General features: G+C 38.4%; 2 protein-coding genes across 2 annotated transcripts in view; one reads left to right on the forward strand and one right to left on the reverse strand.

The window, feature by feature from the left end:
- wdpcp (WD repeat containing planar cell polarity effector) overlaps nucleotides 1-22,690 on the reverse strand; it is a 125,236-nt gene extending 102,546 nt beyond the window's left edge. Inside the window, exon 1 of the mRNA XM_015389425.1 lies at nucleotides 22,100-22,690. The gene's annotated coding sequence lies outside the window, so the exon portion shown is untranslated. The remainder of the gene's footprint in view (nucleotides 1-22,099) is intronic.
- Nucleotides 22,691-23,168: 478 nt separating this feature from the next.
- LOC107094037 (malate dehydrogenase, cytoplasmic-like) overlaps nucleotides 23,169-26,222 on the forward strand; it is a 9,327-nt gene continuing 6,273 nt past the window's right edge. The window contains exons 1-3 of the mRNA XM_015389436.1: nucleotides 23,169-23,267; nucleotides 23,706-23,802; nucleotides 24,971-25,146. Coding sequence (XP_015244922.1) covers nucleotides 23,739-23,802; nucleotides 24,971-25,146 — 240 coding nt within the window. The 5' untranslated portion in view covers nucleotides 23,169-23,267; nucleotides 23,706-23,738. The remainder of the gene's footprint in view (nucleotides 23,268-23,705; nucleotides 23,803-24,970; nucleotides 25,147-26,222) is intronic.

Consider the following 26,222-nt stretch of genomic DNA (forward strand, 5'->3'; position numbering starts at 1 on the left):
TGTTAGCTCTACGCCTGCTGAAGACACAGACGTCCATCTGAACACTGGGACGGAACTCAATGGGAAAGGAAATGATTCCTATTTCTTATAGCAACCATTGCGTATATTAGCTGCGACATATGACTCAAGATGCTATGACCGAAAAAATTAGATTGACAGATGACGATTGATATATGATTGGCCGAATTTAGTTGTACAAGCTGACGTATAACTAACTGGCCTGCATAAGTTAATGGGGAAAAAAACAGATTTCAAGACAGGATTTTTTTATAAACAGAAATTTTCTAAATCATCTGATAAAGAGTACATTTATATACATGTTTAAGCCAGAATGATCTGACATTTAAATATGATTTCTCTCTGACTTTAAATAAATTTATGTTATGTTTCTCATGCAAAGCAACTTAACTTGACCTATTTTAGGAAATAAAATGGGACAAAAACTTCAGTTTCTAGATATGCAAAGTTGGCTGCATCATACCCCAAAAATGCTTGCAGCAGTAAGAGTCAGTATAAAAACCTTTTATAGAGAGGGGATGAATAAAACTAGATCTTATACATTATTTGTAAAATATTTGTTTGGTTTGTTTTCTCCTACTTCCTAATAATGCACTAAAAGCGCTAGAAAAGTCCAAAAGAAAGTAACGTAGTCCCTTTTCCCTGTATTTACAAAGGTCTAAAAGAAAGAAATTCACAGGGAGACAGAACGATGAGTGGATCCTCCTACTAAGTAGATGTGTAAACGTCATTAAAGGAGGTAATGGATGGAGGAAGGTGGGAAGGGGGTAAATACCTTCAGCGACTCCACAAAAGGTATTTACCCAATGCCTGAAGCAGAGATACAAACAGAGGCTTTTAGAAATACCCAAGTGTGCAGAATTAGGAAAAAAAAAGAGATGTTCAAACAGAACATTTATTGTAAGATCTTGATTAGGCAGTTTTAATGTCTATTTTTTTATTTGCATATCAGTTTTAATAAAGTAGTAATGGTTGCCTGTTAATCTAATAGGCCTAATCTATGGGAAGTGTTTTACTCAAAGTAAATGAGGATCTGCCCTGCAGCACAACCTGCAGCCAGGAAAGACAATACTTCCAAACGGACAGCACAATTGCTGACTGACTTCAAGGAGTATGGAGTTTGACCTCGTCACGCCAAAGGGAACTCATGACTGCTGCTTTGTTTACGTTGTTGGAGATTTTTCTCTTATAGGCCGCCTTGGTGGCCTGTTGTTTGCCCCTCACCTTCTGACAAACAGAGTTATAAACGTACTGTGGGACACAAGCAATCATACATATTGAGATGGATCTGCATCAAGATGGATTAAAAAGTCTAAACACCAATGGTTTTTTGTTCATAGTTAAAATAATTATTATCAAAAGAAAATTAAACTGAACAGAAAAAATCACTTCTGAGCAAATGTTTAGTTATTTGTCACGATATTCTGGTCCTGTGTCGTCTACTGACATCAATATAAGGCTGATAATTATTATTTTTATCTATACCATAATTATAATTAATTCAAAGGGTTATTTATTGGTTTGGAAAATTAAGAGTTCCTTTGAACATTAATTTTTCCCCAATCTTTTAACATTCACTAGAAATAAGTAACAAAAGAAAAGTGAAATGTGAGATATATAAAAATAATTACAAATAAAACCAACATGCTAAATTGAACATAAATTACAGACAATAAGACTTTTTCTGTAGATGAAAAATAATGAATAGGAAAACATTAATATTGATTAAGCAACTTTACTTAACTTTAAAGTACTAAGTTACTAAAAGCTTACATCTAATCAAAATTTTGTTCAAATTCAAACAATTTAACAGATAGTGTTGTGTACTATAACATAATAATTGTGCCAATAAAATATCATGATGTGCATCATTTACTTCACAAAGGACGAGAAGGGAGAAGGGAAGTGTTGTCAGTGATGAGGAGGTCATTTAACAGGAAACATTGTAAAAATGGGTGTAGCGGAAGACCACCTTAGCTTTTCAGAGCTATATAAAAACAAAAATCACAATTTAAGGTCTTTGTTAATGTATCAGGATATATTGTGATAAATCGTATCGATACAAATGCATCATGATACGTATCATATTGCCAAATGTTTGCCAATTCACACCCTTATTAATGATAATAGTAAACAGAAAAAACAATTTCTAAATTGGCTACAAGTGCAAATTTACCCATCAGGCTGTTTTTTTCATAGATTTGCATGTTATCGTTTTTTTTTTATTGAAGTTGATCCAGTAATATGATGTCTTAAAGGTATTGTGGAGGATTTTCACAATTCCTTTTGAAAGATCCGCCCTCTTCACTTACAAAAAAAACACGCGTGCCAGAGCGTTCACAAGCCCATTTCTGCTCCTGCACGCTCTGTTAAAAAGTTGCTGTTCTCATAGCTCATACAAGCTTACTGTGTCCGAACATGCGGCCTTAGCCCCAAACCCCTCAATCACCAAATAGAGCGGGGACTATATAGCAAACTCAGGTAAATGACCGTTCGGACAGATGACCACTTTTTGCTCCATTGGTTACATAACTCATCCGCCATGTTATTAGTCTCCGCTCTCCAGTAGCGGCAGCCTATGGTGATAGCAGGAGGCTGTAATAGCAAATCCTATAAAAGCAAAGCATTCTGGGATATATCTGCCTCTTCTGAGGCCTTTCTTTTCTTCTCAAGTACTTTGCAGACACTTTTTTTCTTTGACCCTTGGCCATTTTCAACGAACCACGGTGAAAACATTGAGCTTCAATGACTGTCTGAAAGTGTAGCTCATCACAGATATTTGCCTGAAAGTGCGCATGTGCAAAAAAGGTAGCTAACGGAACGAGCACGTAAGATGGCTTTAGGTAAACATATCACCAGTATCCTCTATACTGGAGGTCTTTAAAAGGGGGGCCGTGACCCCTAGGGGTCCACAGAGGTACTGCATGGGGGTCGCGAAAGTTTTGGTTGCTTAGACTTTTTTTTTTATATTCCCCCCTGCAATTTTTTCCACTAATTGAAATGTCTTTAAATACACATTAACATGAATTCAACACACTATAATAAGCAGATAAAAGAAGATGTCTTTCAGTCATCAATGCACACATTCAGCGACACACAGGAGCTCTTTCAAGCTGGGCACCATTTCATTCACAACACCTGTCCCATCAACCAGGAATCAGAATCAGAAATACTTTAATAATCCCAGAGCTAAATTACCTTTTGTTACATTACTCCATATGTAATAGGAGGACCAGTTTGATATAGCACAATTTCATAAAATATATATAATTAGGGGGTCCCTGCTACATCTCGCCATCAGTTTGGGGGTTTCTTCCCTGTGAAGCACATTGGTAAACATCTATTATTATGTTGCTCTTTTAATAAATGTGTCACTGACTTTCGCATCCTGATTTTTTCCCCCCCTGTGATTCTTGGCCAGAATCCATTTGTCGCTACTTGAAACACATTTCTGTAGAGTTAGTGCAAATACTTTGTGAACACAAAATGACAAACTTGTGAGCAAACAGATGAGGGTTTACACAACCAACACAAACATTGCTCTCTCTCTCACTTTGTGTAAAGAGGACAGCGTTCATCTCAGATTAACTGCATTCTGCTGTTTCTGCATAACACTTTTAGATTTAACATGTTATTTTTTTTACCATAATAGATATATAATAATGTCACAATAGTTTATAATAACTTGTTACGTTTGTTTAATTACAGCTTCAGATTTTAATGTAGTTCAAAGGGATTTGATGTGATAGCCCAAAACAAATATAGCATATTTGTAAAGCTGAAGGATTTATTTTTTTTTTTTTTATGTTTTACAATAAAGATCTCAAAAGTGTGATGTGCACTTATATTTGCATTTGGGATTAATCTGCTTCAAGTTTTCCAAATCTATTGACTGACATTTTGTCCAGTCTTTGCAAACCCAGCTTGTGATCATTTAAATTTGCTACATTAAATGCACTTTTCAGATCATTCCACATAATCTTAATTATTATTTTTATTGATTTAATAATTCTAGCATAGGGTTTCACAATTCAAGCCTTCAAGGTTTTCCAAATCCTGGTTCTGGATGCCCACTGTCCTCCATGTTTTCAGCTTCTACCTAAGGTCAAGGAAAGAAGCCTGTGCAGCACTTCATGACACGCTGAATGGAAAAAAACAATCAGACAATCATTTGAATCAGGTGTGATGGAGCAGACATATATTTTAAACATCCGAGATGTGTAATTTCAGTTAAATCTGATTGGACAGCTTAGGCCTGGGCGATAAACCGGATTTGTAACCGTCATTCACTACCATAACTGGCGACAATTTTCCCATGTCAGTAAAATAAATAAACTTAATTCTGCTGTTTTTCCAGTGTTCAAAGGTGGTTGGTATTTCCATTCCCCTTTTAAACACAGCAGCGTGTGTCTGATCACGTGACTCCACCCATACAGTCAGACGGAACGCAAACGAAGAAAATGGCGGATGAACCCGGTGAAGAAGTGGCTAAAACAGCCGTTAACAAAATTAAATCGGGCGAGAGCAGAGATGAAGCTGAGCGTGCAGAGAAGAAGTCGAGTGTGTTGTCAGCGTTGAGTGCGCAGAAGACCGGTTTTGAGTGAGGGTGTGCGAGTTTAACCCATGCACATTTTTCTAACTGCACGCTCAGTTCGGCGGCATCAAAATTACACCATAGATTTAAAAAAAAAAAAAAAAACAAGAAATGCAAAGTCTGTCTGAAAACTGTCGGGGGCATCCAAAGTAACACATCCAAACTCCAACAGCTACAGCACAGCCGCACTGTTGAGTTCAAAGATTTGCGCAAAAATATTTGCAAGAGAGGTAACATTTTTCTCCTCTTCAATGAGTCATTGTTGAATGTTTAAACCTGAATGGGTACAAAACTTATATATTTAATTGAAAGCAATATGTGATGTGAATTATGCAATACATTAATTATTAATAGATCAGATGCATTTCCTCCAGATGCCTTTATTTCTGATAGAGGAGCCAGAGCATTTATCGTGGACTTATCGTTATCGATGTAAAACTGCCCAATTTATAGTGATATTGATTTGAGATCATATCACCCCACCCTAGGACAGATATTAGTCTCTCAACCTGCCCTGTAATTTCCCCACAATCTCATTGGTTTCTCTTCAGGATTTACCAATCGCCTCATTCTGATAAATATTCTCCTTGTCCTGCTTCTCAGTAAATGTGGACGGCCAGATCTTGGTAGGCTTGGCTGTTTAAATTAATTTTGTAGGCATTTGGTTGCATTGGATTTCTAATAAAAATGTAAGATTAAAGCAGGTTAAATATATTTATGCTGTTCATGCTACTCTTTTTAGATTTCTGTTGGCGCAAAAAACTTGAAGACTTTTCCTTCATGTTTGTGAAGTATTTTTTTGTCTCTCTGGAAGTTATAATAGCACAATCCTAAACACTGTATAAGAAAACACTTTTGCGTCTGCAATGTCCGGGGGAAACATGTTTGGTTATTTAGAGCCAAAATACCTTTAGATACAAACAAAAAACCCATCAAGGGGTCAGGAAGGAGAAGTCCTCTAAAGCTGTTGTCAGCTTTACAGAGAGTGAAATGAACCCTGATAAAATGAAAGGTCGGATGAACTTGCTCGGGACCTCTCAGTGGTCTTATTTAGCCGTCACACACTCACACACGTGCTGTCTGTCACCTCCCGAACAAGGCCGTGACACCTTGGACACTTCTCAGTGGGCAACAACTCCTTCTGCTCATCTGTCTCCCTGACAGGTTAACGTGGCACAGAGTGGTAACCGATCGATCCCACTAAGACCAAGAGGTATGTCTCTTTAGATGTGACCTCAGAGATGGACTATGGTTTCATACCTCTGCTTTGCCGCAGTATCTTCCCTTCAAGAAAAAAAAAATAGTTTTTCTCTCTGCTCTTACCTTATTCTTCAGGTTTTATTTGTCTTTTTTTCCAAACTGTAGGGCAAAGAGGTCAGACATACTGAATGCAATCAAAAACAATGAAAAGAAAACAGTTTGTGTCTAAATAAAAGGAAAAGTCTTCACTATCTCTTCCTACTTATTTACTTCTGCCTTAATTGAGATGCACAATGACTCCTCTTAAAGGTATAGGATGTTCTTTTTCCAGGTGGATAATCTAAAAAAGTGGTCTACCTAAGTTTCAATCATTCTGGTGATATGTTTACATAAGGCCGTCCTATGTGCTTGTCCCCATTTTCACTTACCGGTGGTGAGTCTGACATAGTGGAAAAATTCAAAATCTTCTTTTGGAAAGTAAGCTTGTATGGGCGATGCAAGCAGAGCGTACATGAGAAGAAATGGGCTCGTGCATGCTATTGCACACATTTAATAAGTGTTCCCTCTCGAGAGCAGGTACAGGGTTGTGCATTTGCATCTATTTTAAGAGGAGAGGGCGGGTCTTTTAAAAAATTCACAAAGATCCTCCACTCTACCTTTAAGGATCCTGAAGTAAGGATGCTTAATCAACCAGTTTAGGGTCCTGAGATTCATTACATACCTTTATACTAAAATAATACTGTTGAAGTGCTTCAATGTAAATGCATCAACTAAAGATGGATAAAACCAACTACTTTGGTTGTTGGTGCTGTTTTTAATTAAATTACACTCGCTGTTAATCCATTGTGAAGAAATGGTTGTATACTCAACCAATGGTTTGGGTCATAAGTCAACAGTGTTACCATTTTGTGGGTCAGAAGCGGATAATTTCGGAAACCCTTTCTCTAAAGCAAGTTTTTGATGCAAGCAGTGAGACTTATCAAAGTTATTAGTCCTTAAAAGAATATCAAGATAGGTTTTAAATATGGAACCTGGCTGTGGAATGGCTTATAAGGGCATCTCCAAAAGTATAGTGAGCCTTAGTGTGTTGCGTAAGATCCCTGTGAGTTTAAAACCTGACTCACCAGAGCCAGCACCTGAACTGGGTCAGCCCTCTAACCACTATGACAGATTAAAAGGATATACTCTGGACATCTTCTCAAAGTGGCCTTTTAAAATGATCCAATACACCCATCTTATTCATGTGACTGAATTGATTGGACGACCTCTGGCCAGTCATTAGAAGTGAGCCAACAGGTTCTTGAAGATCATATACTAATTGAGCTACAGCTGAATCTTCATCTTTCAAATATGGGAGATTAACCTGAGGTAACATTATCTGATCAGAAGGAAGGCTTTAATATTAGACTGCTTTGATAAGGAAGAACAATGCGGTAAAAATCGGATTTAATTCCATAATAATCTGGTGTTTTCTATACATTTATTTCCTATATCTGCTACTGACACATCAGTAGACTCCTCTAAAGGTCTGTTTACTTTTTATAGGTTGAGAGTGCTTTCAGGGATGGAATTATAATTAATTATTGACTGTTTGTTTTAGAAGACAATGTTTTCTACTCAGAGGGATGGTTCCAGCAAATAACAATTTTTTCTCTATTGATTTTAACAAAAAATATGAAATTCGCATGTTGCTTTGGGTTTAAATAGATTCATATCTACTCTTCATCTGTTTGTAACATCTGTTAAGCTTTTTCTGATACCCAAAAATTTATCACTGAGATGTCCTTGGATGTGTAATTATAAAAAAAAGACAAAGAACAAGAAAATCCATCTAACTGCAAACCGATTGCTTTAAAATTAAAACTTGATACACCAAAGCCACCAAAACATAACTATTTTAGAGCAACTTCAGTGATTTTACCAAATGTTCCATCGAAAAAATGAATCTGACAGCAGCACTAAAAGAGTAAAGATGAACATAAGCCACTGAGCATCGAAGGACCAAACACATCATCTTGCTCTCCCTAATCTCCTGATTAACACTGCTGCCTATGGCTATTACATAGTTTACCTTTTCTGACCAATTTTCTCCTAAGAAATGTTGCTTTATTTCATTCATAATACTTATAAAAGGAGTCGATATAAAGTTGCTGATCCATTTAGGAACATCTGAGGAAAATCACCTGCAGTGAAGGGGTCAATTAGGCTCCTGTTGACAGTTGAAAAGAGTTGAAAACAGAGCGACAATGCACACGTTAAAGCACACGTATTCAAGCAAACAAACACACATGTGGCTGTTCTCCAACTGTCAGAGAGCCCAAACATGCAGCCATGCGTGAAACCGCTGCGCTCTGTCCAACACTCGTCTTTAGAGTATTGCCATTATGGAACTGAACCAACAAAAACTTCCAGTGTCTCTGTTTTGTCGGGCTCTGTTTGCTCTTAAGAACTCTCAGCTTTACTGTATTGAGAGTCACATAGCAGTTTTCACCAATCAGTCTGAAAATCTACAGCAGTGATTGCTGCTCTGCAGTCAGGACAATGGGCTCTGAATGAACATACGCCGGCTCAGGTCTCGTCTTGTCAGACTGACTGTTATGAGTTTTAAAGGTTTTGAACAAGAATAGAATAGAATCTGTGTCTATAAACTAGTCTGAAATATATAAAGAGGAACATTTTTTCCCAAGTCCTATTTCTAATATGAGAAGAAAGAATGGAAGTTGGTGAGACAACATGACAAACGGTATTCAGCAGAGTCCACAGACTACTTTCAACTAAAGTGGAGAGATGGTTTAGACACCTGGAGTTTTTTCTTTATTCTAGATTAAAATAGACTAAACAGAATTTTAATGGAAAGAGGAGGTGTTAGAAAAGTTACGGAATGAGGTCTAATCACACATCCGATATCTTAAGAACAAAGGGAAGTCTAGCAGAGGGTCAGATAACGTAGTCAAAGTAGCTGAGCGTACAATGCAAAACAAACACTGAATCAACCACAGCGCCAAATATCGGCCTGGTATTAGTCCTGACTCAATGGTTTATGCTTGAATGGAGGCTTTGATCTGATGTTGGGCTCTTCTGTTCAAAACAAACACTCATGCAAAGCTATCCCACCTGGGGGTGGCAACCAATCAGATGTTTAGCCATACTGAAATTATTTTAGCCATAAAGCAATAATAGCACTGTCTAATAAAAGACTCTGAGACCTTAAAACATTTTATGGAAACATTTTATCAAAAATGTTTTCCCTTGTTCAAAAAACAAATGGTACGATGAACTCTCCACATTAAACGCAAACATGAAACCCTCAAAATTCATAAAAGCAGTTCCACATTTAAAACTTCAACAGTTTGGAACCATGAAATTAATAAATATGATTAATTTTTAAAAGAAATAAAGTTATTAGAATTGAATAAGAAAGTCCAAGTTCTCTGTATGTTGATGAAATAAAAAATATTACTTTTAACCCAAATATTACCTTAATTTAAGATATAATAAATGATTTTTCAGCTCAACATGCAGCATTCATGTGACCCAGATTGCTGCAGTATGGCAGTCTGAGCTCCCCTTAAAAAGCTAACTAGACTAAAAGTTACTGTAAGGCAAAAAACAGATGTGAAAAATACCTGATCAGACAAATCTTCGGTTCTGTAATGTAGGATGTAATCCAGAGGGGTGAATATGGTTTTATATTTATGACTTCTTACTCTGCTGTTCCAAAGTGGTCTGCTATGAGAGTCCAAGACACTGAGGGAGTCCGGTTCATTTCCCAACAGTACAGAGGCGCCAGTTGCTTTAAGAGACCCCAATCTGGAAGCTAATTTTTGTCTTGTTTGATTGTCTTGATCATCAAACAAATTGTATAAAATGTGGTTTATTGGGTACCTGTGAACTCAGCACTCACGTTAAGCCAAAACAAGTTTCCACTCAGACTCCACGTAGGTTGGCTTAAAATGCAACGTTATCAACCTCAATCCAGCTACCAGGTATTCAGGTATTCCCTTTGTCCTTTTTACAAAACAGAAACACAATGCAACTTTTAAGATGTCTTTTCAAAATCATTTGCTTCATTTCTAAGATCATTTTGCATGAAACAGGATCCAAACACACCAATATTGTTATTAAATTCTACCCTTTTCCTATTGGAAACTGTGCCTGTGCAACCAGAAATGTTTCTATTCTTAAATTATCAAACTGTATTAAACTACATTGCATGAAATAATAATGATGCTACATGTTTATCTGAATATGCACTAGATCCAAAACAAAAAAATGGCAACACCTGGCTACGTTCCAACAGATATTTCATTGAGAAAAGCTGTTCAAAACGGTGATTTTGTTTTTCCAATTTGTTTGCATTGGGTGCTTGTGGACCAGTAGTCTCGAAGGATCAATACAATTGATGACAAAGCCTCACTTTATCTTGGTCTGTTATGACTTTCTGTACTAGAAGACATTATAACGGAGAAGGTTCTGTTTTCCTTATCTATCATGGCTTCTCTTACCTCTATTTTTTTTTTTCTACCAAACTTGACATAATGGCTGAAAAACCTGATGGCGGCGAGAAAAAGTGAAAATCTTTCAGATTCTTTAGCATATAGTGGTTCTTAGTTTCACCAAGCATCTTCTTTTAATGTTAATAGGAAAAATATTGCCAACTCCTGGTAGGTATTACATCCCTTTTGACTGTAGTCCTGAAGTCTTTAGACAAATACATTTTCCCCTTGAATACATTTAAAAACAGCTGGAGGGCCTGATTTCAAGCCAGACACACCGCAATCTGGGTTGAGCAAAGTAAAAAGACACACTTTAGATTGTCAAATGTATGTGATGGCGACACAGATCAGCAACAGGATGCAGATAACCACATAAAAGAAATCATTCTCTTCAAAACATACATCAGGTCCTTCTTTTCTTATCCACAGTAACCCCATCAACTCCCTTACACGTATAGGCTTAGCATCTACTGCTCGGGCCGATCCCGCAGGCTCACCGTTGGCACGGTAACGAGCACTATCCTGGCTAACATCTGCTGCACGACCCGGGGCCACTCAGAATGGGCTTTAATCCCCACACAGCCCGTGTTGTGGGGAGGGAAACATTCTTTTCCTTTAAGACCGTGCAGATAAACAGACGAGCGGCGCTGCTGGTGAACCTGCAGACGACCGGCCTCTTGGAAGGACCAGGAATGTTGTTGGTTACGAGGTCCCCTCCCCAGCGCTTGTGCCACAGGCCATTATGGTGGGGCAGAGGGGTGTGACCGCCAGCTTCAGCAGAGAGTTGCCATCGCTGACCCAGTTGGATGGATTTGGGTTTTGGAAGTTATTGAACAGTGATGAGAGTGGGTGGTTTGGTGGGAGGGAGGAAAATTTGTCAGCCAGCGTTATTATGCAAAAACAACAGTTGACATTGATAAAAAAAAAAACAAATAGGCAACATTCCACTCTGTGTAAGTTTGCTGCCACATCATTTGGCTCCAGATTCAGGAGGCTGTTGCTGCTGCATTTTTGGTCACCCTTCAGTGAGTTTGGAGAGTGTTGGTTGCTGTCAACAGTGGAGCAGAGAGAGACAGAGAGAGAGATGGAGAGAGAGAGAGAGAGAGAGAGCTCAGTTGGGACAGAGGCAGAATATCAACATGTGACGGTTTGGTGCCCCCTCATGGTCAAAGTGAGTAAAGTCGTTCCTTCAAAACTGCTGGACGACTCTGATCAAGAATCATTCAAAGTCAAAACATGACAAGTCAACAACTCTTCTCCCCTCTGAGGCCAACCAGGCCATGATCCTTCCTCATATTGCTGTTGCCGATAGCGATCTTCTTCGGCGGGGACTCACAGAAGAAATGAAGACGCCGCCCCGTCAATCAGTCCATCATCTGCTATGAAATATGTATTTGTCTTAATATGGAGTTTGATTCCATCAAAGCCATTTCACGGACCATTTCCCTATGCAAACACCTCTGGGGGAGGGAGGGGGGACGGAGTGAGAGTTGCATGGTGTAGTAAAGACAGCCTGCGGTGAGGAAGAGACACGCCTCAGATTTCTCAGTGTGTAAGTGTGTGTGCGTCCATGAGATTTAATTGAATAGTTCTGCTTCAGTGCCAAGAAGTTAGTTTGCAGAGGTCTGTGTTCTTTCTGATTGAGTGGTATTTGTTTTTTTCCCTCTCACAGCGTGCCAGCACTTGGCTAGAAACAAAGTCCTTCCCTGGTTTCAATCACAGACACTGCGGGCACATCCAGGAAGACATCTCATATCTCTCAAGGCCATGCCCTGATACAAACCCATACAGCAAACAGCTCCAACCGACCTCTACGTTCCTCAGCGAGGAACAATCCCCTTATACTGCAACCTGAACAAGACACCCAGTGAAATATTTCCCTTAAACTGTTTCACATCTTGTTACATTCTCTGGAAAACAGCTCCAGATCGGCCAGATTGGACAGAGAAGACGTCTAAGCAGCAATTATCAAGTCTTGCCTCACATTCTCAATTAGCTTTTAGTTTGGGCTTTGACTAGGCCATACTATCAAAAACAATGCTTTGTTTACATATAAAACCATTGTAGGACCATTCTAGAAGATGAACCTGTGGCCCAGTTTGAAGTAATTAGCAGCAACTTGCAGGTTTTCATCTATGAATTGTCCTGTATTTAGCTTTACCCATCTCACCTCTAAAGCTTGATGTAAACTTGACACGCACGGCGTCCAAATTGCGTCGTCATTGGTGCTCACTATCCTCTCTATGTGTGTTCAAATGGACATAATCTTTGGACTGCGCCCTTAGGAAAATTTTTGAACTATCCAGACAGCTCCACACAGAACAACATGGGAGTGAGAAACAGTTCCTACTCATGAGGGTTTGCAAATGCAAGCATCTGAAGACGTCCTGTGATTTAGCTCCTAAATATGAATATCAACGAGCTGTTGGAAAGAAATGACTGTGGCTCTTGGAGAGAATGAAAAGGCTTCATTGTGAGTTTGTAGTTGGTGCTGAACACGCCCCCCTGGAACCGTCCAGAATGGGGGGAAATGCTGCACAGAGTATAAAAGCAGCAGACGTTGTGCCAACCCTAATTCTGACCGACTTTCCTGTTCCTGCAGAAGACAAACCAACCCCCAAAGCATGATGCTCCCACCACCATGTGTCGCTGTTGGGATGGTGTGCTCGTGTTTTTATCTTTAGTTGTCCTGCAGAAATATTGCTTTTTTTGCAGGGGTTCCAAAAGTTGGTAATTTCAGGAGGGTGTGGTAGAAATTAACTGAATAATTTACTTTACTTTATTATTCCACATGTTTTCTGTTTACCCTGCATGGTAGAGTCAAAACTGGTCTTCTTGTGGTTTTCTTCTGGTCACTGTGCCATAAAATCCTGTCCACAGACTCTATGAAGCTCCTCCGTAATTACCACATCTGCTTCTCTAAGGCAAAAGGTAATTTCTTGTTAGGTTTGCAGTTTATTATTTTATCCTAGATAAGTACGAATCTATCAATGTTTTCAACTTCTCTAAAACTTCCTGTCAAAGGTGTTGCTGTCTTCAAATGGTTTGTTTAATACTGTCCTCTCAAGCTCTCAGAGAACAGCTGATCAGTTGTTCAATCTAAGGACTGGTTGAAGTGATTTTTACTTTGTAAAAAAACACCCAAATAAGCAAACAAACAGGGCAGGACACAGATGAATGCCACATATTTCAGATCTGCATTTGTAATGGATTTTAAAAGCAATGTATAATTTTCTTTACATTTGAGCTGTGCACTCCTTGTGTCGCTATATGAAAGCCTGACAAAAAGGCAGAAAAAGTGGTGTGAAAATACATGCGCCAAAGTTTTTGTCTTTTTTTCCCTGCATGACCTCATGCCTATCTATACCTTTCAAGATTCCTATTCGTATCGACCAAACCAGTCATATTTTTCCAAAAACAAAGCTTCCAGGTGTTTAAAATCATTTGCTTTTCCAAAGTTATCAAATTTCAGGATAAGACTTTGAACCAACAAGTGTCTACTTTTAATCCCTTTCTCAAAGACGGAGCCTCTGCTGTGGCAACAAGTGCACAGAAAAAAAAACACCCTTTTCCAAACAATGTGATTAGAACTGCTTAAAACTGGTCGCATAGTGACTCCTAGTGAAAGAAGATCTTTACTGCAAGTGTTTATAAATACAAGGACAGGTTCATGTAGGTTTATGGTCATACTGGGTGTGACAAAGATAACATTAGAGAAAAATAAAAAGTAAAAAGAAATAATCTGTTCCATCTGATCTAAAGCTTCATCAGCTCATCTAAGGGAGGGACACGATGCTTGAGTCCACAAAGTAAATAAAGTGGAATGAGAAGAATAGAGAGGCTGAACTGGATGAGAGATAACAGTGGGGGTAATGTAATTATCTGCTGGGCTTGCGTCTTTTTTTGCGTGTGCTTTCGTGTTTGAATGGAACCTACAATCTCATTGTGTGCGCTGAGAGTCTGTAAGGGGCTATTTGGTCTAGTGAAGGCAGATAAGAGGAGGTGATACCAGGGGGAGGCCGGTGGACGCGCTGCCTATCTGCCTCCCAGCGCTGACGGAACGGGGTCACTCAGGTGCACTCTGTGGGGACGGGCGGAGGGGTCGAACAGGAGGAGATAAAGTGGAAGAGAGGAGATAGAGCTGAAAGTGATGAACAAGGAAAGGAGGAGATGGAGTGGATGAGAGACATACTGTAAGAACTCTCCTAAGGACATTTGCAGCTCAAAGCAGGAGTGAGAAAGCAGTGTGTGCATTTTACATCGCTGCACTTTAGATATGTGCGAACTCTTACCTCTCTTTACCTGTGCTCTACAAAAAAAAAATATATAAAAAATAAACCCACCCACAAAGCGATTGTTTTCAGGCTCACACGCCCTGACTAACACAGAGGATCAAGCCAGGGAGCAAACTGGCACCAGATATTATCGAGCGCCCGCTGCTGTTTCTTGTTTCATTCCCATTCCCTGTTCTTCACAAAGACAAGGTGTTCCTAATCCCCTCATGTCCCCCTGACTGAGGGAACAACAAACACTGCAGCCTGAAGGGTCAAATCACGTTCACAGCAACCACTGATTGGTTCAAAAGTCCCCCTCACAAAAAAAACAAAAACAACAAACGCTGATTTTATGGAATATTTAATCTGCATGAAAAAGTTATCTATTATATAAATATACATAGTGAGGAAAATAAGTATTTGTACACCCTGCTATTTTGCAAGTTCTCCCACTTCGAAATCATGGAGGGGTCTGAAATTGTTATTGCAGGTGTATCTCCTCTGTGAGGGACAAATATAAAAAAAATTAAAAATCCAGAAATCACAATATAGGATGTTTTAACAATTTATTTAATAATAATTGAACTTTATTGATCTCAGATTGGAGAAATTTACCTCTGCATTTCACCCATCCCCTTGGGGTGCAGTGGGCTGCTATTGTGCGGCGCCCAGGGAGCAGTGTGGGGGTTAAGGGTCTTGCTCAGGGACCCAGAGTGGGTCCCTAACCACTGAGTCACTCCTCCCCCACTTTTTGTATGATACAGATGCAAATAAGTTTTTGAACACCCATCTATCATCTAGAATTTTGACCCTCAAAGACCTGTCTGGCTTCAAATGTCCAAGTCCACTTATTATCCTAAATTAGATGCACCTGTTTGAGGTCGTTAGCCTCATAAAGACAGCTGTCCACCCCATACAATCAGTAGGAATCCAACTACTAACATGGCCGAGACCAAAGAGCTGTCCAAAGACTTGGTGAAAAAATGGAAGAAGCTAAACATGAATGTCAATCTCCCTCGGACTGGGACTCGATGCAAGATCTCACCTGGTGGGGTCTCAATGATCCTAAGAAAGGTGAGAAATCAGCCCAGAACTACATGGGAGGAGCTGATCAATGACCTGAAAAGAGCTGGGACCACCGTTTCCAAGGTTACTGTTGGTAATACACTAAGACATCATGGTTAGAAATCATGCATGGCATGGAAGGTTCCCCTGCTTAAACCAGCACATGTCAAGGCCCGTCTAAAGTTTGCCAATGACCGTTTAGATGATCCAGAAGAGTCATGGCAGAAAGTCATGTGGTCAGATGAGAGCAAAATAGAACTTTTTGGTCATAATTTCACTAACTGTGTATGGAGGAAGAAGAATGCTGAGTACCATCACAAAAACACCATCCCTACTGTGAAGCATAGGGATGGAAGCATCATGCTTTGCACTGCATTAAGGAAAGGATGACCGGGGCCAAGTATTGAGAGATTTCAGGGGACCAACATCCTTCCCTCAGTTAGAGGATTGAAGATTGGTTGAGGCTGGTTCTTCCAACATGACAATGACCCGAAGCACACAGCATGGATAACCAAGGAGTGGCTCTGGAAGAAGCATATCAAGGTTCTGGCGTGGTCTAGCCAGTCACCCAGACCTAAACCCAATAGAGATTCTTGGGAGGGAGTTCAAACCCTGTGTTTCTAAGCAACAGCACAGAGACCTGACTTATCTAGAGAAGATCTGTGTTGAGGAGTGGGCCAAAATTCCTCCTGCAGTGTGTGCAAACCTGGAGAAAAACTACAGGAAACATTTGACCTACAAATGCTACTCTACCAAATATTAACATCGTTTTTATCAGCTGTTCAAATACTTACAGTATTTGCAGCTGATTCATACAAATAAATACTTTAACCCTCCTATCGTCCTCAAATATAGTAACAAATTTGGTCCTTGGGGTCAATTTGACCCCAGGGATATTTAACTCCAGAAAATGATTTACAGAATATTGTTGACCAAGTTTTTGTGACAGGCACTTTGTTTATTTGTTGAATACATAAATAATCCCTTGAAAATCAGTGAGTTGACNTTCCACATGTTTTCTGTTTACCCTGCTTGGAAGAGTCAAAACTGGTCTTCTTGTGGTTTTCTTCTGGTCACTGTGCCATAAAATCCTGTCCACAGACTCTATGAAGCTCCTCCGTAATTACCACATCTGCTTCTCTAAGGCAAAAGGTCCTTTCTTGTTAAATTTGCAGGTTTTTTTAATCCTAGATAAGTACGAATCTATCAATGTTTTCAACTTCTCTAAAACTTCCTGTCAAAGGTGTTGCTGTCTTCAAATGGTTTGTTTAATACTGTCCTCTCAAGCTCTCAGAGAACAGCTGATCGGTTGTTCAATCTAAGGACTGGTTGAAGTGATTTTTACTTTGTAAAAAAACACCCAAATAAGCAAACAAACAGGGCAGGACACAGATGAATGCCACATATTTCAGATCTGCATTTGTAATGGATTTTAAAAGCAATGTATAATTTTCTTTACATTTGAGCTGTGCACTCCTTGTGTCTATATATTAAAGCCTAACAAAAAGGCAGAAAAAGTGGTGTGAAAATACATGCGCCAAAGTTTTTGTCTTTTTTTCCCTGCATGACCTCATGCCTATCTATACCTTTCAAGATTCCTATTCGTATCGACCAAACCAGTCATATTTTTCAAAAAACAAAGCTTCCAGGTGTTTAAAATCATTTGCTTTTCCAAAGTTATCAAATTTCAGGATAAGGCTTTGAACCAACAAGTGTCTACTTTTAATCCCTTTCTCAAAGACGGAGCCTCTGCTGTGGCAACAAGTGCACAGAAAAAAAAACACCCTTTTCCAAACAATGTGATTAGAACTGCTTAAAACTGGTCGCATAGTGACTCCTAGTGAAAGAAGATCTTTACTGCAAGTGTTTATAAATACAAGGACAGGTTCATGTAGGCTTATGGTCATACTGGGTGTGACAAAGATAACATTAGAGAAAAATAAAAAGTAAAAAGAAATAATCTGTTCCATCTGATCTAAAGCTTCATCAGCTCATCTAAGGGAGGGACACGATGCTTGAGTCCACAAAGTAAATAAAGTGGAATGAGAAGAATAGAGAGGCTGAACTGGATGAGAGATAACAGTGGGGGTAATGTAATTATCTGCTGGGCTTGCGTCTTTTTTTGCGTGTGCTTTCGTGTTTGAATGGAACCTACAATCTCATTGTGTGCGCTGAGAGTCTGTAAGGGGCTATTTGGTCTAGTGAAGGCAGATAAGAGGGGGTGATACCAGGGGGAGGCCGGTGGACGCGCTGCCTATCTGCCTCCCAGCGCTGACGGAACGGGGTCACTCAGGTGCACTCTGTGGGGACGGGCGGAGGGGTCGAACAGGAGGAGATAAAGTGGAAGAGAGGAGATAGAGCTGAAAGTGATGAACAAGGAAAGGAGGAGATGGAGTGGATGAGAGACATACTGTAAGAACTCTCCTAAGGACATTTGCAGCTCAAAGCAGGAGTGAGAAAGCAGTGTGTGCATTTTACATCGCTGCACTTTAGATATGTGCGAACTCTTACCTCTCTTTACCTGTGCTCTACAAAAAAAAAATATATAAAAAATAAACCCACCCACAAAGCGATTGTTTTCAGGCTCACACGCCCTGACTAACACAGAGGATCAAGCCAGGGAGCAAACTGGCACCAGATATTATCGAGCGCCCGCTGCTGTTTCTTGTTTCATTCCCATTCCCTGTTCTTCACAAAGACAAGGTGTTCCTAATCCCCTCATGTCCCCCTGACTGAGGGAACAACAAACACTGCAGTCTGAAGGGTCAAATCACGTTCACAGCAACCACTGATTGGTTCAAAAGTCCCCGTCACAAAAAAAACAAAAACAACAAACGCTGATTTTATGGAATATTTAATCTGCATGAAAAAGTTATCTATTATATAAATATACATAGTGAGGAAAATAAGTATTTGTACACCCTGCTATTTTGCAAGTTCTCCCACTTCGAAATCATGGAGGGGTCTGAAATTGTTATTGCAGGTGTATCTCCTCTGTGAGGGACAAATATAAAAAAAATTAAAAATCCAGAAATCACAATATAGGATGTTTTAACAATTTATTTAATAATAATTGAACTTTATTGATCTCACATTGGAGAAATTTACCTCTGCATTTCACCCATCCCCTTGGGGTGCAGTGGGCTGCCATTTTGCGGCGCCCGGGGAGCAGTGTGGGGGTTAAGGGTCTTGCTCAGGGACCCAGAGTGGCAGTTTGTGGGAGTGGGACTTGAACTCAGAACCTCTGGAACCCAAGCACAATACCCTAACCACTGAGTCACCCCTCCCCCCTTTTTGTATGATACAAATGCAAATAAGTTTTTGAACACCCATCTATCAGCTAGAATTCTGACCCTCAAAGACCTGTTAGTCTGCCTTCAAAATGTCCAAGTCCACTTATTATCCTAAATTAGATGCACCTGTTTGAGGTTGTTAGCCTCATAAAGACACCTCTCCACCCCATACAATCAGTAGGAATCCAACTACTAACATGGCCGAGACCAAAGAGCTCTCCAAAGACACTAGAGACTAAACTGTACACCTCCACAAGGCTGGAAAGGGCTACGAGGAAAATGCCAAGCAGCTTGGTGAAATAAGGTCCACTGTTGGAGCAATCGCTAAAAATGGAAGAAGCTAAATTTCCCCTCGGACTGGGACTTGATGCAAGATCGCACCTGGTGGGGTCTCAATGGTCCTAAGAAAGGTGAGAAATCAGCCCAGAACTACATGGGAGGAGCTCAAACTACTTTCTTAGCAACAGCACAGAGACCTGACTTATCTCCAGAAGATCTGTGTTGAGGAGTGGGCCAAAATTCCTCCTGCAGAGTGGGCAAACCTGGAGAAAAACTACAGGAAACATTTGACCTACAAATGCTACTCTACCAAATATTAACATTGTTTTTCTCAGCTGTTCAAATACTTACAGTATTTGCAGCTGATTGATACAAATAAATATTTTTTAATTATTTTAAAAAAATCTTTTGTTGTGATTTCTGTTTTTTTTTATTATTATTATATCTCTCACAGTGGACATGAACTGACAACGACAATTTCAGACCCCTGCATGTTTTCTAAGTGGGAGAACTTGCAAAATAGCAGGGTGTTCAAATACCTATTTTTCTCCCTGTATATTGCAATTCTAAGTAGGAATATTGTAAATGTGACTAGGTAAAATGCCTTAGTTCTATCTATAATACTAATATGACTAGTCCACTTTATGTAGCCCCATTATGTTGTTGACAGTCAAAATGTGTTTGTAGGTATATAAAATTGCATTTTGGATAGACATTAAATTTCAGTTATCAGGAAATCCAATTTAACTTTTTATATAATTTGTAGTTGATCTCTGTANAGTCCACTTTATGTAGCCCCATTATGTTGTTGACAGTCAAAATGTGTTTGTAGGTATATAAAACTGCATTTTGGATAGACATTAAATTTCAGTTATCAGGAAATCCAATTTAACTTTTTATATAATTTGTAGTTGATCTCTGTAATGACATTTCTACTGGTATAAATGTATTTATTATGTCAATAATTTGATATCTAGATGTCTAGAATGCTTTATTGATTCTTGATATCTGAACTGGTGATTATGACTAGTATTAACTGGATTATGAAGATCTGAAATTAGAGTTTATCCTCATCAGAATTCAGTTTTAGATATCCAGAATCAGAAGAATATTATCTTAGATATCTGGAAGTAAAATCTCAATATGATAAATGGAAAACCTGATGTCCTCTGTTCTAGTAAGAACCACATTTAAGATATATTCCTATCTATTTTAGATAGGAAGAATGTTATTAAAGATGTCTGAAATTTTCCTTTTGAAAAGGAAGAAAACGGCCAGCCACAGTGACTACAGGGTCATATTGAATGCAAGTTTTCAACCACGAATCCTTTCTTAATAACCGATCATACTTATTACCACAACTCAACCACAATCACTGGTGTCAAAAATACACACATTTGTTATTTAAGTAGAAGTATAGATACTGCAGTTTTAAAACACTCTGGTAAAAGTTGAAGAATCAACTTGACCTCTTTAATATACTAAAAGTGAAAAAGTATGTACTCCAAAAACTACTTAAAGTATAAAAGTATAAAGTAACCTTTACTAAAAACCTCTTGTTGGTCTCTGTCTCCATCTCCCGATACGCTCTCACCTGTGTCCGACCTTTTAGACATTTCCACATCTTTTACTGAATCCTACATTGTAGCATGGCATAGACAATTTACGTTTGCAGTTTGAAGAACACCTGCTTGCTTCTGATGATTTCCTTTAGCTAACCAATGAGTGTTTGCATTATATGACACATCCAATCACACTAGTTTTCACTGGATGTGGATTGCTCCAATGATCTGCATTGGATGGCGCACATGACATGAAATAAATATTTATAAACATTAAACCGAAGCCAAGAGTAACGAGTAACGTTTGTTTTAAAAATAAAGGAATAGAAAGTAAAGATACTTGTGTGAAAATGTAATGAGTAGAAGTCAGAAGTAGGAAGAAAAATAAGTAATGTCGAAAGTATAGATACCTAAAAAGTGTACTTAAGTACAGTAATGAAGTATTTGTACTTCGTTACTTGACACCTCTGAAAACAGGATAATAAAACTTTGTGATTTTTAATATGAATAAGATGACTCTGTACTGAGAACAACTAGGACTTAGAAAAAAAAAAGCAAACAGATTGAAATTAGTAAGTAAATGTTCTTGTGATATCCCTAATATGAATTATACAAATAACTGACTAATGACTTTGTGCGGTACACTTTCTTTGGGGTCTCACACAGAATTCCCATCTCCAATTTGTTAATAACGAAAACATATAAATAACAATATAAATCTTATTATGAATTTTGCTTCCCAAAAGTAAAATAGAACAGATAGGTTTTTTTCAGTTTGATTACATCACACACCATATTTGATGAATAAACAAAGCAGGAAGTTGGTAAATTAGACAATAGAAAACATGAGGAGACATTTTTAACCAGGAAATGCTGCCAGTGAAATGCTGGTAAGTTGTGCATTAAGTGTATCCATAACAGTTTACATATCCAATCATATTGTCTTTTGGGACAATGTTTTAGCTTTGTTTTAATTCTCTAAACATTTTGTAATGCACCTAAAACATGTAACATTATATTTGCAAGTCATTTTAGGAATCCCAGAAAATGGTTTTGCATAGATTTATATTTTTTCTATTGATTTTTTAGAATACTGTTTTGACTAATACAAATACTATCTTAAAATATTTTGATTAAAAGTTAATATATCTAAGTTTTATTATATGTTCCAATGGGATTTCATGTCACTAATGAAGAATAATCCCAAATTATGGTATGTTTATTATTATCATTCTCAAATTATAAGTCAGTTTTAACAGCAATAACACACACATGCATAGAAAAGGACAGAAGAACTTAGTTTTAGTCAAAACCTTACCTTTGCTATATCCTTTGTATTCTTTAGTTAGCACATACTTCTCATCTTCACGGGTTGCAAGTTTGCTGAGGATCTGAGCGACACTTATTCTCACTTTACAGCCGGCCGGCTAATGCTAGAGCTGTAACGGCTTTATCTTAAGCGGGTAATGTATTTTTAAGTCAATGTTGTTCTTATTGCAGCTCCCCGAGTCGTTTTTCCTGTGTATCTTTCTGTCAAGCGGCTAAGTTTTCCAGCTAGCTGCTGCAAACGCTACACGTCGCTTAGCAACCACAAGCTACTCTTATGAGGCTAACCAGCTAATTCATTTATTATTCAAATAATAGCAGTTGTTTGACTCAGTACACGGGATTTATGTAGTGACTCAAATAGATTAACACATGACAATAATTTCATTAATATCCAATGAAGCTTTTTATTGAGATTAGTTAGTTCCTTTTCAGACAAGGGTTCACATTCCCGATGCTAAACTTCAACTCCCGACATGCTCTGTCTTGCCGTATAACGCGAGAAGTGTCGTAACGAAGTTAGGCTTTAAATAGGTGTGACTTCAGGCTTCGTTCAGAAGTGGAGCTCAGTTCGACTTGTCCTGATAAAATGGTGAGTAGCAGGAGATAAAACAGAATATGCTTTAGTAAGAAACTATTTAACTTTAAATATGTATTTTCAAGAAGAGTGAATCATGTTTTCTTCTTGTAGTTGGTTGTAAATCATGCTTAACTTTGAATAACTTAGTAAAAATGTAGTTAGTAGTTATTTATTTCTCATTGAAATTATTATTATTTTTTTTGTGGGTGGGTTTATTTTAAGGTAATGAATGAAGTGAGTGGTTGACATGTGAACAATCCTAAATATATCCTATTTTTTATGTAACAGTGGGTAATGGAGGCCAGAGGGTCTATTTATATACTGGCCCCCTGCTCTTGTTAATCCAGCTTGGAAAAAAAAAAAAAAAAAAAGCCCCCTCCCTATTTTTGTTTAAAAAAAAAAAAAAAAAAAAAAAGGTTTTTAAAAAAAAAAAAAGCATGATGATTCATACTAATATTTTTGCTCTGTTTGTATTTTTAAGGCTGAGGCTATCAGAGTCCTGGTGACAGGCGCCGCTGGCCAGATTGCGTATTCTCTATTGCTGAGCATCGCCAAGGGAGATGTTTTTGGCAAAGATCAGGTAAAGATGGACCTTATCTCCCCCTAACAACCCATTTAAAACCATTATTACATTAGGTGGTGTAAAGGTAGCGTCACACTATGAAGGATATTGACAGGTGCAAAGGGCCCGCTGTGAATGCAGAGAATGCCATATTTTGAAATGGGTGGAACGGAACAGATGTCAGCTATGTTGGAGTTGAACAGGTTCCACTCGCTCACTCATGTGGCCTCTGATGAAAGAGGATTGTCCTTGAAGTCAGTGAGGAGGATCTTCGGCCAAGAGTCTTAGTCCATCTTTAAAACCACTTGATCCGTTTGGCACACATCTTTGTCTTACAGCTTACGTGTCTGAAACAAGTCCCTTACATTACACTTAATGATTAGACACAAACCATTTAACCAAATATGTTTTGTTATGTTTAATCTAATATCAAATATGTCCCATTTCATTTACCAGCCAATCATCTTGCTCCTTTTGGACATAACTCCTATGCTGCCAGTCTTAGAGGGGGTAGTCATGGAGCTTCAGGACTGTGCCCTTCCACTTCTGAGAGGTAAATATTTAAATTTTAGGATAAAAGAAATAATAATAAAATTGATAAGATAGAATAAATTTAGAAACTGCCCTAAAATATGTAAAAGACCAGTTTATGGCAGAAATCCATGCAGCAGTTTTCAGTTCCACTATTGATATTGTGGTCTGACCTATGAATGATTATTATTACTATTCTATTTCCCTGTGCTTTAGTCCTGCTTCCTGTTTAGGTCTTTAATTTTACACGCCTAAAGAGGCTTAGAAAGTAAATCATGAGTAGTTTGTTTATATTTCTAAAGATGATTTATTTAAAATCCTCTCTCATCAAAGTGGGGAAGAAAAGAGGCCAGGTTGGGTACAAACTCGGGCATGTTCAGTAAAAAACATCACTAAAACTTACAGTAGAGTAGAGTATGCGACGTAGCCAAATGATGAGCATGCTGCAATTAGGTGGAGAGTTGTTCAAGTCAGGTTCTGTTGTGTAAACTTCACGTTATTAAAGGGAGTGACTTTCAGCTTTCCTGTAAGGTTCCCTGATTATGCTTTTTTAGCCTGATATCAAGAGATACCAGCCTATTTTTCTTCCTTTGTAAAGTTGACATAAATAAACTGTAAGGAAATATTTAAATTGGAGAGAAAAGTTTAGTGAATAATTTATTATACTAAGTTTATTGGTCGTTTTACTAAACCTGCTAATTATGGCAGCTATCTGCTCCTGAGTACTTGGGAGACATTTAGATTTTGAAGTATATTAGGTGTCGCCATAGTAACCCGCCGACATGGGATGGGTGGCGAGGGGCTTTCATGAGCCAAATCCATTGTTAAATGGTCCTGTCTGTTGCCTTGTTTGGACAGGGACTGAGAGGCCCCAGTATTATGCAGCTGCACACGCAAAGGCAGCTCTTTAGGACCCAACAGGGACGGACTGATACAGTTCTGGGTCTGTATCAGAAACGTAGAGTCAATTAAGGCTTATCTAGTACTGAGGGATTTTTCGTTTGTAATTCCCAAATTGCTTCAATTGTGGCCTATTATTTATATATGCATATTTTTAAATTAAAAGCAGGAACAGATGACTTGGCAATCTCTTTTTTTGGCTTTTATTGTAAAAGAAGAAAAACACAAAAATAAAACATTGAAGCCACACAGAACATAAAACAATAGCCGATTTATTTCTCCTTTCACAGACGTTGTGCCCACTGACAAGGAGGAGGTGGCCTTCAAAGACCTTGATGTGGCCATCCTGGTGGGCTCCATGCCCAGGAAGGAGGGCATGGAGAGGAAGGACCTGCTAAAGGCCAATGTGGCCATCTTCAAGAGCCAAGGAGCCGCATTGGATAAGTATGCCAAGAAGACCGTCAAGGTAATATTTAGTGATTCATTCTACTTTCAAACAGAACCATTTGAGCAGCAGAAGCAGCCGGTTTACATGCAAAGCCTATCAAGCCATCAGAAGGTCTTGCAGCACATTTCAAGCAGCATGAGCAGCGCCTGATGACCATATGAGGCGCCTGCAGTGCTTCAAAGCAACTTGCTGGAGTTGGAAAATCTGAACTTTTGCATACAAAATATAATCACTTTTATTATACTGGTGGCAGCAGTTTGTACCACGTACCTGAAAAATGCTAAAAAAAAAATATATATATATATATATATATATATAGATAGATAGATAGATAGATAGATAGATAGATAGATAGATAGATATATGAAGCAGATATGTGGTACAAACAGGAAGCACCAAGATAATAAAAGTAAACATATTTTGCCTGCAGGTTTTTTTTTATTATAATTTAATTTAGGGGTTAATAAACTTTTTGGGTGGATTGATCTTGGCACTCTGCATGAGCAGAGCTGTGCCTGTCTCCCTACCAGCTTCCAGACCAATCAGCTTCTCTGATTGGTTGATGTGTCCCGTCAAGCATCAAATAATACATTTTTCTAACTCCAGCTTCTGCTGCTTGTGAGATTTTGAAAATTTGAGCAAAGTTTCCCGGGGAAAAATTAGGGCGTACCAAAGCAGTACATTCCAAAAAACAGGGCATATAATTTGTCATTATTTTAGTAAAGGGCATACAATTTACACCCGTACGCATTGCTAGCTAAAGGCCTGATGAAAACTTTTTTTTACCAACTTATCGTGGTAAATATATCCTTAAAAGTCCCTCTCTGCCACTGAACACAAGAGCAGCACTAGGATCAGATGAATTTCAACTCACTTTACTTGATGTGGACAAGCATCAAAGATAAAGCAGCAGGCAATTCTTATGAAGGTAGATTTGTTTCTTTATTATTCAATAAAAAAAGGTTGCTTCAATCAAAATTTTCAATAAAAAAATTTTTTCACTGCAATGAAAAAAAAACTTTTCATTCAAAGAAAAAAAGTATTTGAATGCAACTTTTTTAAATTGATTCTGTTGTTTGTTTGTTTGTTTGTTT

Source organism: Cyprinodon variegatus, unplaced genomic scaffold (genome assembly GCF_000732505.1).
Source record: "Cyprinodon variegatus isolate N-32 unplaced genomic scaffold, C_variegatus-1.0 Scaffold458, whole genome shotgun sequence".
Taxonomy (NCBI): Eukaryota; Metazoa; Chordata; class Actinopteri; order Cyprinodontiformes; family Cyprinodontidae; genus Cyprinodon; species Cyprinodon variegatus.